The sequence below is a fragment of the Stigmatopora argus genome, chromosome 9 (genome assembly GCF_051989625.1).
Source record: "Stigmatopora argus isolate UIUO_Sarg chromosome 9, RoL_Sarg_1.0, whole genome shotgun sequence".
Lineage (NCBI taxonomy): Eukaryota > Metazoa > Chordata > Actinopteri > Syngnathiformes > Syngnathidae > Stigmatopora > Stigmatopora argus.
The window spans coordinates 17,743,171-17,757,832 of NC_135395.1; the positions used below are offsets into that span (position 1 = coordinate 17,743,171).

The following is a 14,662-nucleotide window of genomic DNA, read 5'->3' on the forward strand; positions in this document are numbered from 1 at the left end:
CAGGAATAGTTCAAACATGCAATAACAATATATGCCACAAAAGTTCAGCAACAATACAAAATCACTTTTCTAAATATATTTCTATAGTTTTTCATCTTTTGAAAATATAAACAGTAACATTGATGTATTTATAAAGGGTTTTTTTATTTTGTAGGTCATCTATTAAAAGGATTTGGTATTCATAAAATACTGAAAATCAACATCACAAGTATTTTCTATATTTGTAATATGATTTTATAGAATTTCCAGTTATGCACTTGTCATAATTTTGTGACGGCTCGAAAACAAAGAGTGCTCCGACTTTTTGAGTCAGTTGATATTCATCTAAGCAATATTTTAATATCTAAAAATTCTATTTGTACACAAATATTTTAGTCAACAACACGCACAGTATTAATTTCACTGCCTACTGTATTCTGTCAGCAACAAAGTGCATATTTTGATGTACTTGGATTAAATGTGTATTTAATTCTATTCTTACATGACCACAAAAGTGTCAAACAATACTGAATGACAGCTATACCTCAATCATTGTTTATTAATTTCATAGATTTGGGAGGTTGTCAATGACTGGACGTGTAATATCATCTTTACCATAGGAATTCATATTTTTATTTTCACACTTTTGAGGGAATATTGCAGGGTCTTTAACTGTCACAAGCACTGCAAGAAATAATATAAGGAAAAAATTACAATATTTTGGACTTTTGTTAGTTGGATAATTAGTGTATGTGCATACAGCATGATGTAAAATACCTTTAAAATGTTCTCATGGTATTTTAACCTGAATAATGTGAATAACAATGTTTGAAACCTACCTAATATGAAAAATAATTTCCTTATTGTGTTGTATAGAGTGTGCATTCCTAATGATTTACTTTGTACAAACTTTATATTGTTCTAAAACCTTGAAATGTTTTTTTTATTTGTATAGTTTCCAGCAAGACACTGAGTGAAAATCGCCTGATTTTACCTTTACTAAATAAATGTGCTCAATGTGAATAAATTCAATAGTATTATTATTACAAATCCATTATTTGGACTTATATTGTTGCTATTTTCTATCAATACAATATGCAGTAAGCTACATCGCATACTTATATTAAAATCATTAAATTGCAATTATATTGCCCTACTTTTTACTGTCCGATTGTGACTACATGCTGCAGCTCACATTGTGGCCGCTAGAGGGTGGGCAAGCTACAGTTCACTATGTGGCTTTTAGTGGGCGTGGTACTTACACACAGTTGTTTCTGCTCGCCAATTGTTATCAATATGATATATGGCTATTTTTTATGCGCGATGTGACCTATTTGGGAAAGCGATTTTAGTGGAGAATTTTACTCTTAATAGTTCCACTGCGGACGAGCCTGCAGGCGAAGTCCCCCCGACGCAAGATGGTCGATTACCTTAGTCGCCGATTTTAGTAATTTAGTCCTATACTTATTATATCTATGTTTAGGATGTTGGCGTTTCCTGGCCAAGATGGCGACCTCCACGCCTGAAATGTTTTCTCTCTGCGTGGATCCTGGCAAAGTTGCCTTCGGCGTGGAAGTGAGATTTATCGACAACGTCAAGGTTAGTTGTTGATTATGTTTATATTTGAGGGCTTTTGTGGCAGAGTTTGTTTTGATCGCCGTTTGTCAACACATAGAAGAAGCGAAGCTTCCATCCAATGTTGCACATGTGTTTCACAGATGCATTTAGTTGCCCAACCCTGTGCTCTTGTTTGTCAGTTATCATTGATATTAGCATGCAAAAGCTGCAATTCAAAAGATATAATCGGAAAATCAAATCCGAAAACATCTTGCAATATTAATTAAAATGCACTGATCTGTACATGACCATAATCCCGCAATGGATTTTTTGTCTCTGTGTTCTAATTTGATGTTAATTTCAAAATAATTTCATCCCATAATCCTGCAATGCATATTTTGTCTCTCTCTGTGTTTTATTTTTTTTATTTTTTTTTATTTTATATATATATATATATATATTTTTTAAATGGTGATTTTAAAAAAAAATTGCAAAGACATTTATTTTTCTTAAATTAGATTACAGTAAGTGTGCTGAATTGATGACAGGCATTCTGTGGTTCTATTTCGTTTAGATCAGTTTCTTTTTATATTTATATCTGGGATTTTTTTTTCCCTAGGGGAAAAGTTTATTTGCCAAAAGAAGCATCAAAAAAGGAGAGGCGATTTTCATTGAGCGCCCACTTGTCTGTGCACAGTTCCTGTGGAATGCCTTGTATAAATACAAAGGTGAGACACATTAGCTTTTGCTGTCATAAACTTGGTATCTCATGATTAACTTTTGAATTTCTTTCCAACAGCATGCGAATACTGCTTACGAGCTCTCGAGACGGCGGAAGAAAACGCCCGGCGACTTTCGGGCAATCCGGCGCTCAACCTTCCTTATCCGGAACTCTGTCCCGTTCGACCGCAGCTCCACACCGCATGCCCTCAGTGCCAGGTACGTCCACTCATTAAAACCTCTTAATATCCCGCAGTATTAAAAAATAATTTCATAAAATGACACTGCCCACAATAATATCCCTTTTTCATTTATTCTGTTAACAACTGAACCCTGTCAAAAATAGCAACATGTCATAGATGAGCTTATTTGTGAATTGACAACCAGTAAAAACGCTTAAAAATATTGATAAAAGTCCACCTTTCTAAAAAAAAAATCAGGAAAAAAAACATTAAAACTTTGCTGTAATTGCCTATAAGTGCCGCCAGGGGGATAACACCTGAGCCCCGTCAAAAATAGCAAAATGTCATGGATGAGCTTATTTGTGAATTGACAACCAGTAAAAACGCTTAAAAATATTGATAAAAGTCCACCTTTCTAAAAAAAAATCAGGAAAAAAAACATTAAAACGTTGCTGTAAGTGCCGCCAGAGGGATAACACCTGAACCCCGTCAAAAATAGCATGACAACCAGTAAAATCGCTTAAAAAATATTGATAAAAGCCCACCTTTCTAAAAAAATCAAGAAAAAAAACATTAAAACGGCACTGTAATTGCCTATAAATGCCACCGGAGGGCGAAAAAGTACTCTTTTTGTCTATGTGAGGATCCTCAACTCGCATCAGTACCAAACCTGGGAGCATGTATGGTTGCTAAATGGGAATCATGAGTAAATTAACCGTTTTAATGTTTATTTGATGATGCCAATACCCCCACCAGGTCATGTACTGCAGTGCAGAGTGTCGCCAAGCTGCAGCCGACCAGTACCACCGAGCTCTGTGTCTCGGGCCGTCCCAGGAAGATCCAGATCACCCCGTCAATAAACTTAAAGACGCCTGGAGGTAGTGGCCATCTTGCCTGAACACATTTTAAAAACTCTTTTGTGATTTTCACCACTAACATTGTGCTTTCTGCAGGAGCATGCACTATCCTCCAGAGACTTCAAGTATCATGCTGATGGCCAGAATGGTCGCCACTGTCAAACAAGTAAGTCGATTTTTTTAAAGGAGAAATGGCGGTGTCAGCACTCGTCCACAATGTAACCTCACATAGGCGGCTAATGAAATCAAACGGCCGTTAGCATCGTGGGATGGTTTATTTCTACATATAAAGGAGGGAGTGGAGTGTTTAACGCTTTTCACTTTCACCCTTTGTACCTGTGCAAGAGTGAATCGTTAAGACTATAAATGCAGTTTTTACTCAGGCAGTTGGCTAGCCACAAAAAAGATCCTGACAATACAAGTTTATGTGTGCTATTCTGCTGTCCAGGCCAAAGATAAAGCACACTGGCAGAAGGTCTTCTCGCACTTTTGCAGCCGCACGGCCAATGAAGAAGAAGAACTGGCCCACAAGCTCCTCGGCGACAAGTTCAGGGTATATATTCTTCTTTTAGGGAAAAAAATTAATGGCGGAGATGTCTTGCATTGGTCTAGAGTTTGCTTATTTAATGATATATTTATGTTTTTTTTAGGGTCAGCTGGTGGTGCTACAGAATCTTTTCAAAGAGGCACTTTATGATGATCAACTGAGTCGGGTAAGCACAAATATTCAATTGAATTGAATGCTTTTATTGTCATTTTACAAGTAGAATGAGATTTAAATCGTCACCACAAAGTGAGCAATAACAACAACGAACAGACAAATACATAATCAATAAATAAGTAGTCAATGTAACAAGAAAAAAAGTAAATATAATTGTTATACAAATTTTATTGGGATTTAAATTAAGTCATTTGTCAGTACATGATCAAAGTTTGTGTTGCAGTGGTTCCTTCCCGAGGGCTTCCGGTCACTCTTCGCTCTGGTCGGAACTAACGGACAAGGAATCGGCACAAGGTAAGACAGCTCTTTATTTTTTATTATTGAAGTATTTCCTACAATAAGACGTTGGATCTCGAGCCGAGATGTATTTGTGATCTTTGGTTGCAGCTCTCTCAGTCAGTGGGTTCACTCCTGTGACGCAGTGGAGCTTCCCGCCCAGCAGAGGTCGAAACTGGACTCCTTCATCGACCAGCTGTACAAAGAGATTGAGAGAGGTTAGAAAAAAAGCTGAGAGGGGATGGGCAACAATTTCAATCAGAAATTGGCTTTTTGAAAGAAACCAATATCAAGTTAATTAATGTTAACAGCTCTAACTGACATCAATTGGTTGTTGGCAAATTTGAAGAAAAGCGTTTGTAGTCGGGTTAGCTACCTTTATTTTTCTCTGCTTGCTTTTTAGAAACGGGAGACTTTCTAAATGTCGAAGGCTCTGGCCTCTTTGTGCTTCAAAGTTCATGTAAGTTAACGTGACTCACGTTTATGCAAATACGAATGAAGGTTTTATTTATTTGTATTTTTTCTTTCTCGTCCAGGCAACCACAGCTGTGTGCCCAATGCTGAGGCTTCCTTTCCTGACAACAACTTCCTGCTTCACCTCAGTGCCCTCAACGACATCGAGCCTGGCCAGGTCAGATGACGCATGGGGCAGGGGTCAGACATGCATGTATGTATACATGCATGTATGTATACATGCATGCATGTATGTATACATACATACATGTATGTATGCATACATACATGTATGTATGCATACATACATGTATGTATGCATACATACATGTATGTATGCATACATACATGTATGTATGCATACATACATGTATGTATGCATACATACATGTATGTATGTATGCATACATACATGTATGTATGTATGCATACATACATGTATGTATGTATGCATACATACATGTATGTATGCATACATACATGTATGTATGCATGTATGCATGTATGTATGCATACATACATGTATGTATGCATACATACATGTATGTATGCATACATACATGTATGTATGCATACATACACACGTATGTATGCATGCATACATACATGTATGTATGTATGCATACATACATACATGTATGCATACATACATACATGTATGCATACATACATGTATGTATGTATGCATACATACATACATGTATGCATGCATACATGTGTGTATGCATGCATACATACATACATGTATGCATGCATACATGTGTGTATGCATGCATACATACATACATGTATGTATGCATACATACATGTATGTATGCATACATACATACATGTATGTATGCATACATACATGTATGTATGCATACATACATGTATGTATGCATACATACATACATACATGTATGTATGCATACATACACATGTATGTATGCATACATACACATGTATGTATGCATACATACACATGTATGTATGCATACATACACATGTATGTATGCATACATACACATGTATGTATGCATGCATACACATGTATGTATGCATGCATGCATACATACACATGTATGTATGCATACATACACATGTATGTATGCATGCATGCATACATACACATGTATGTATGCATGCATGCATACATACACATGTATGTATGTATGCATGTATGTATGTATGCATACATACACATGTATGTATGCATACACACACATGTATGTATGCATGCATGCATACATGTATGTATGCATGTATGCATACATGCATGTATGCATACATGCATGTATGCATACATGTATGTATGCATACATGTATGTATGCATACATGCATGTATGCATGCATGCATACATACATGTATGCATGTATGCATGCATGCATACATACATGTATGCATGCATACATACATGTATGCATGCATACATACATGTATGCATGCATACATACATGTATGCATGCATACATACATGTGTGTATGTATGCATACATACATGTATGTATACATACATGTATGTATGTATGCATGTATGCATGTATGTATGCATGCATACATACATACATGTATGTATGCATGCATACATACATACATGTGTATGTATGCATACATGTATGTATACATACATGTATGCATGCATACATACATGTATGTATGCATACATGCATGTATGCATGTATGCATACATGTATGTATGCATACATGTATGTATACATACATGTATGCATGTGTGCATACATACATGTATGCATGTATGCATACATGTATGCATGCATACATACATGTATGTATGCATGCATACATACATACATGTATGTATGCATACATGTATGTATGCATGTATGCATGCATGCATACATACATGTATGTATGCATGCATACATACATACATGTATGTATGCATACATACATGTGTATGTATGTATACATACATGTATGTATGCATACATACATGTGTATGTATGTATACATACATGTATGTATACATACATACATACATGTATGTATGCATGCATACATACATGTATGTATGCATCCATACATACATACATGTATGTATGCATACATACATGTGTATGTATGCATACATGTGTATGTATGCATACATACATGTATGCATACATACATGTATGTATGCATACATGTATGTATGCATACATACACATGTATGTATGCATACATACACATGTATGTATGCATACATACATGTATGTATGTATGGATGCATACATGTATGTATGCATGCATACATACATGTATGTATGTATGTATACATACATGTATGTATACATACATGTATGTATGTATGCATGCATACATACATGTATGTATGCATGCATGCATACATACATGTATGCATACATACATGTATGTATGCATGCATACATACATGTATGTATGCATGCATACATGTATGCATACATGCATACATGTATGTATGCACACATGCATACATGTATGTATACATACATGTATGCATACATACATGTATGCATACATGCATGTATGCATACATACATGTATGTATGTATGCATGCATACATGTATGTATGCATGCATACATGTATGTATACATACATGTATGTATGTATGCATACATACACATGTATGTATGTATGCATGCATACATACATGTATGTATGTATGCATGCATACATACATGTATGCATACATGCATACATACATACATGCATACATGCATACATACATACATGTATGTATACATACATGTATGTATGCATACATACACACATGTATGTATGCATGCATACATGTATGTATGCATGCATACATGTATGTATGCATGCATACATGTATGTATGCATGCATACATGTATGTATGCATGCATACATGTATGTATGCATGCATACATGTATGTATGCATGCATACATGTATGTATGTATGCATGCATACATGTATGTATGCATGCATGCATACATGCATGTATGCATACATACATGTATGCATACATACATGTATGCATACATGCATACATGCATGTATGCATACATGCATACATGCATGTATGCATACATGCATACATGCATGTATGCATACATGCATGTATGCATACATGCATACATGCATGTATGCATACATGCATGTATGCATACATACATACATGTATGCATACATACATACATGTATGCATACATACATACATGTATGCATACATACATGTATGCATACATACATGTATGCATACATACATGTATGCATACATACATGTATGCATACATGCATGTATGCATACATGCATGTATGCATACATGCATGTATGCATACATGCATGTATGCATACATGCATGTATGCATACATGCATGTATGCATACATGCATGTATGCATACATACATGTATGCATACATACATGTATGCATACATGCATACATGCATACATACATACATGTATGTATGCATACATACATACATACATGTATGTATGTATGCATGCATGCATACATGTATGTATGTGCACGCGCACGTACATGTGTGCGTGCGTGCATGCATACACGTATGCATGTATACATACCTACCTGCATGCATGTATGTATGAATGTATGTTTGTATACATACATTCATACATACATGCATGTATACATGTACTTACATGCAAATCCTGTCCTGATGAGTCCAAAATTGAGATATGTCATGTGGTTTCCAGGAGATCTGCATCAGTTACCTGGATTGCTGTCAACGGGACAGAAGCCGTCACAGCAGACACAAAATTCTAAGGTAAGAGATCCAAACGGACACACGGATCGATGAAAAACGTACCTTTTTCCTCATCGATGGACCTGTTGTCATTTCCTCCGTCTTTGAAATGCAGCAACGTGCTCGGGTGGACTGAAAATAAATAAATAAAAATTGTTCATGCGACCTGATCATGATGTATGAGTATTTTCAATCAAACATTTTGTTTACAGGGAGAACTACATGTTCATCTGCTCGTGTATAAAGTGTGAATCACAGGCCGACGAGCCCAACCTAACGTCAGAGGAGGAAGAGGACGATGAAGAAGCGGAAGGAGAAACGGAGGGTGACGACATGGAAGATGAAATGACTGATGTGTGAATAAAAATACATAAAGGACTGATTGCATCCTCAGCTTTTTGACGGCCAACCACATTCACCTTGCTGGACAATGCGCACAACAAATGTTCAAATAAATACGGCTCGCAAATAAAACGCTGGCTGTCGTTCATACCTTGGAGAGAGTATCATGATGGGTGTGGTCAACTGCCGTCATTGGTTGGGAATCTTGATGACGTAGTAACAGTCTTGTCTGTAAATGTCAAGAATTGGGAGTGAGTTTAGGGCTACAAGCAACAATAAAAAATACTGCAATTCTACAGTTTGGATGCATCAAGAATGTCAAACGTCATGAAACAAAACAAATACAGATAAAAAAGCCAATAAAAAATCCTCAAAATGATATCGAGATCATGTCATTCTTCGCCAAATAGAAAAAACGTGGCATTTTAAAGGTTGCCGTTTCTTGCTATTCCATTCCTAAAGAAAAACAAGTTGGCTGGGATAGGCTCCAGCACCCCTGCGACCTTCGTGAGGTTCAGCGGAGGAAGGGAAAATAAATGAAGTCTCCTACAAACCTTTTTTTTTCACCCCTCGAGCACTTTGTTTTGTCTTTGTCCATCCTTGACCACTTCACGGAGATGCGTAACCTTGGAAACGGCGTACAAACAACATGCGTCATTATCATAAGCGTTTATATATTTCAAGTACACACTTGAAGTAAAGGGCTGTTCACAGAATTTCTCTCATGCTGTTTGCATCATTTGCTCCATGATGTCCTCAAAACTACAATAATATTTTCATTATTAATAACGACGTTCTACCTTTGTTTGGTAACAGCGTCATCAGTTAAAGATTGGCGGCACAGTGCCCAAGTGGTTAGCAGGTCTGCCTTGCAGTGCTGAGAGCGGGTTGGTCCTCTGCGTGGCTTTTCTTCGGGTTGGTTGAGCACTCTAAATTGTCCTTAGGTAAGAGTGTGCACGTAATTGGTCATCCGTCTCCTCACGCCCTGCAATATATTGTGAAATAAAGAGATATTTTAAAACATCCTGACACTTTTTCTTTCCACATTACTGCAAACAAAGTTCAACATTCGTGTAATATTTGAGCAACTAATAATAATGGTATTATCTAGTCCCCAAGTTTCACCTCCAAGTCATTGTTTTTGCCAACGGAAAGACGTCAGTGTATTCCTGTTTGTGTAAATCAAGGTCATTATTAAACGCGCTTGGCAACACCGCTCTGACTCCCTTTATGATTTTTCTTCTTATGAATTACCGTCGTATAATTGAGTTAACTTTGTGAGTTCACGGCTCTGGCTTTATAATAGATGGCCTAAAAATAACATCATTTCATCCTGTATTGTAATTCTGTCAATATGGTGGCATACAATAAGGCAGGGGAAGGGAACCTATGGCTCGCGAGCCATATGTGGCACTTTTATCGGGTACACATGGCTCTCCGCTAACCTGTAAGCAAGGGGTGTCAGACTCGGGTTGGTTCGCGGGCCGCTTTAACGTCAACTTGATTTTACGTGGGCCGGACCATTTTAGATATAATATTTAGATTTTTTTTAATTATAAATAGATTAAAAGAACTGGATTAAAAACCCTGATTATTCAGTTTTTATAGATCTAAAACAATGTTTATTTTAGCTTTTTTAAAATATATTTTTAGATTTTACAAAATGATTTTTTAACTAAAAACAGAAAAAATGGATTAAAAAATGACAATTCTTGATTTAAAAGGGGGAACATCAGGAAATTTAATATACATCTATACTCTTCATTATAATTTGATCCTAAAACAGAAAGTCGGCACTCATGATTTACTTTCCCGGACCACACAAAAATGATGCGGCGGTCCAGATTTGGCCCCCGGGCCGCCACTTTGACACATGTGCTGTAAGCTAACACGTAATTAACATCGTTTTAATCATAATTTTTTAAACATTAGACTCCCTTATACATCCATATTGATTAGCAACACCATATCAATGTTTTTAAATGATTTTTAAAATACTTTAAGTGTCGGAAAAAAAATCACACTTTCATTTAATTTGACTTTTAAATTCGGAATATGGCTATTTCTAAAAATACAGATAGTTCCTGGCTCTCTCTCTCAAAAAGGTTCTCAACCCATGCCATAAGGAATCAACCACACGCTCACACACACCCACACACACACATAGCACGCATAGCACTTATTGTTTTTACTTACAGAGTTGGCATCAGTGTGTAAGGGGATGAGACACACACACATACCCACACACACATCCACACCCCCACAAAGACGCCCAGTCCAGGACCTAACATTGATCTTAAGAAAAAAGTCTGCACGGATCGATTTATGGGAGCAGGCTAAAGGTAGACGCTGTTGTTTATCTCAAGCAGCACTAAAGTTGTCAAACTAATTCACTCTCCACTCACACAACAAGAACGAAGGGACCGCCGGCTTTTCAGCCAATAAATACGAGGCGGGGTCGAGGTGGTAAACGTTAACATCTTGACCGCGGCGGCGTGAGATTGTCACAATTAATTATGCAAATTAACGCACTAGTTTTCCAGTCACAAAAGCCAAATAATACACACAAAAAAAGTCGCAGTATTGGAGGATATTTTTAAATAGGCATTTGTTAACATAAGTGTTTTTTCATCAACTAAAATTTTAGTGAGGGTTTTTAAAAAAAAAAAACGACATGGTGTAGTAAGGCTTTTTTTCTTTAAAAAAACGACATAGTATAGTAAGGCTTTTTCCCCCTCAAAAACGACATAGCATAGTAAGGCTTTTTTTGTAAAAAAAAAACGACATAGTATAGTAAGGCTTTTTTTCTTAAAAAACGACATATTATAGTAAGGCTTTTTTTCAAAACAAAACGACATAGTATAGTAAGGCTTTTTTTCTTAAAAAACAACATAGCATAGTAAGGCTTCTTTTCTTAAAAAACGACATAGTATAGTAAGGCTTTTATCTTAAAAAACGACATAGTATAGTAAGGCTTTTTTTCTCAAAAAACGACATATTATAGTAAGGCTTTTTAAAAAAACAACGACATAGTATAGTAAGGATTTTTTTCTTAAAAAACGACATAGTATAGTAAGGCTTTTTTTCTTAAAAAACGACATAGTATAGTAAGGCTTTTATATTAAAAAAACGACAGTATAGTAAGGCTTTTTTCTTAAAAAAACGACATAGTATAGTAAGGCTTTTTAAAATTAAAAAACGACAGTATAGTAAGGCTTTTTTCTTAAAAAACGACATAGTATAGTAAGGCTTTTTCTTAAAAAACAACATAGTATAGTAAGGATTTTTTTTTTAAAACGACATAGTATAGTAAGGCTTTTTTTCTTAAAAAACAACATAGTATAGTAAGGCTTTTATATTAAAAAACGACATAGTATAGTAAGGCTTTTTTTCTTAAAAAACAACATAATAAGGTAAGGCATTTATATTAAAAAACGACATAGTATAGTAAGGCTTTTTTTCTTAAAAAACGACATAGTATAGTAAGGCTTTTTTTCTTAAAAAACGACATATTATAGTAAGGCTTTTTTCAAAACAAAACGACATAGTATAGTAAGGCTTTTTTTCTTAAAAAACAACATAGCATAGTAAGGCTTCTTTTCTTAAAAAACGACATAGTATAGTAAGGCTTTTATATTAAAAAACGACATAGTATAGTAAGGCTTTTATATAAAAAAACGACATAGTATAGTAAGGCTTTTTTTCTTAAAAAACGACATAGTATAGTAAGGCTTTTTTTAAATTAAAAAACGACAGTATAGTAAAGCTTTTTTCTTAAAAAAACGACATAGTATAGTAAGGCTTTTTCTTAAAAAACGACATAGTATAGTAAGGCTTTTTTATTAAAAAACGAGATAGTATAGTAAGGCTTTTTTTCTTTAAAAACGACATAGTATAGTAAGGCTTTTTTTCTTAAAAAACAACATAATAAGGTAAGGCATTTATATTAAAAAACGACATAGTATAGTAAGCCTTTTTTTCTTAAAAAACGACATAGTATAGTAAGGCTTTTTTTAATTAAAAAACGACAGTATAGTAAGGCTTTTTTCTTAAAAAAACGACATAGTATAGTAAGGCTTTTTTTCTTAAAAAACGACATAGTATAGTAAGGCTTTTTCTTAAAAAACGACATAGTATAGTAAGGTTTTTTTTCTTAAAAAACGACATAGTATAGTAAGGCTTTTTTTCTTAAAAAACGACATAGTATAGTAAGGCTTTTATATTAAAAAACGACATATTATAGTAAGGCTTTTTAAAAAAACAACGACATAGTATAGTAAGGATTTTTTTCTTAAAAAACGACATAGTATAGTAAGGCTTTTTTTCTTAAAAAACGACATAGTATAGTAAGGCTTTTTCTTAAAAAACAACATAGTATAGTAAGGATTTTTTTTTAAAACGACATAGTATAGTAAGGCTTTTTTTCTTAAAAAACAACATAGTATAGTAAGGCTTTTATATTAAAAAACGACATAGTATAGTAAGGCTTTTTTTCTTAAAAAACGACATAGTATAGTAAGGCTTTTTAAAATTAAAAAACGACAGTATAGTAAGGCTTTTTTCTTAAAAAAACGACATAGTATAGTAAGACTTTTTTTCTTAAAAAACGACATAGTATAGTAAGGCTTTTTCTTAAAAAACGACATAGTATAGTAAGGCTTTTATATTAAAAAACGACATAGTATAGTAAGGCTTTTTTTCTTAAAAAACGACATAGTATAGTAAGGCTTTTTAAAATTAAAAAACGACAGTATAGTAAGGCTTTTTTCTTAAAAAAACGACATAGTATAGTAAGACTTTTTTTCTTAAAAAACGACCTAGTATAGTAAGACTTTTTTTCTTAAAAAAACAACATAATATAGTAAGGCTTTTATATTAAAAAACGACATAGTATAGTAAGGCTTTTTTTCTTAAAAACGACATAGTATAGTAAGGCTTTTTTTAAATTAAAAAACGACAGTATAGTAAGGCTTTTTTCTTAAAAAAACGACATAGTATAGTAAGGCTTTTTCTTAAAAAACGACATAGTATAGTAAGGCTTTTTTTGTAAAAAAACGACATAGTATAGTAAGGCTTTTTTTCTTAAAAAACGACATATTATAGTAAGGCTTTTTTTCTTAAAAAACAACATAATATAGTAAGGCTTTTATATTAAAAAACGACATAGTATAGTAAGGCTTTTTTTCTTAAAAACGACATAGTATAGTAAGGCTTTTTTTAAATTAAAAAACGACAGTATAGTAAGGCTTTTTTCTTAAAAAAACGACATAGTATAGTAAGGCTTTTATATTAAAAAACGACATAGTATAGTAAGGCTTTTTTTCTTAAAAAACGACATAGTATAGTAAGGCTTTTTTAAAATTAAAAAAACGACAGTATATTAAGGCTTTTTTCTTAAAAAAACGACAGTATATTAAGGCTTTTTTCTTAAAAAAACGACATAGTATAGTAAGGCTTTTTCTTAAAAAACTACATAGTATAGTAAGGCTTTTTTATTAAAAAACGAGATAGTATAGTAAGGCTTCTTTTCTTAAAAAACGACATAGTATAGTAAGGCTTTTTTCTTAAAAAAATGACATAGTATAGTAAGGCTTTTTCTTAAAAAACGACATAGTATAGTAAGGCTTTTTCTTAAAAAACGACATAGTATAGTAAGGCTTTTTTATTAAAAAACGAGATAGTATAGTAAGGCTTCTTTTCTTAAAAAACGACATAGTATAGTAAGGCTTTTATATTAAAAAACGACATAGTATAGTAAGGCTTTTTTCTTAAAAAACGACATATTATAGTAAGGCTTTTTAAAAAAACAACGACATAGTATAGTAAGGCTTTTTTTCTTAAAAAACGACAGTATAGTAAGGCTTTTTTTCTTA

General features: G+C 34.0%; 1 protein-coding gene and 1 long non-coding RNA gene across 2 annotated transcripts in view; one reads left to right on the forward strand and one right to left on the reverse strand.

Annotated features, from left to right (window-relative positions):
• Positions 1-1,300: 1,300 nt before the first annotated feature.
• Positions 1,301-8,921, forward strand: smyd5 (SMYD family member 5). The gene is made up of 13 exons (XM_077608983.1): positions 1,301-1,578; positions 2,156-2,264; positions 2,336-2,475; positions 3,195-3,316; positions 3,392-3,461; positions 3,744-3,848; positions 3,946-4,008; positions 4,240-4,310; positions 4,404-4,510; positions 4,696-4,752; positions 4,829-4,923; positions 8,398-8,468; positions 8,660-8,921. Exons 1-13 carry the CDS (start codon positions 1,486-1,488, stop codon positions 8,805-8,807), a joined length of 1,251 nt encoding a protein of 416 aa, XP_077465109.1. The 5' UTR covers positions 1,301-1,485; the 3' UTR covers positions 8,808-8,921.
• The window catches only part of LOC144082121 (uncharacterized), a 56,286-nt gene continuing 45,645 nt past the window's right edge, over positions 4,022-14,662 (reverse strand). The window contains exons 5-10 of the long non-coding RNA XR_013303148.1: positions 9,590-9,774; positions 9,344-9,415; positions 8,941-9,018; positions 8,511-8,579; positions 8,344-8,423; positions 4,022-4,488 (exon numbers count right to left, since the gene is read on the reverse strand). This is a non-coding gene — a long non-coding RNA (uncharacterized LOC144082121). The remainder of the gene's footprint in view (positions 4,489-8,343; positions 8,424-8,510; positions 8,580-8,940; positions 9,019-9,343; positions 9,416-9,589; positions 9,775-14,662) is intronic.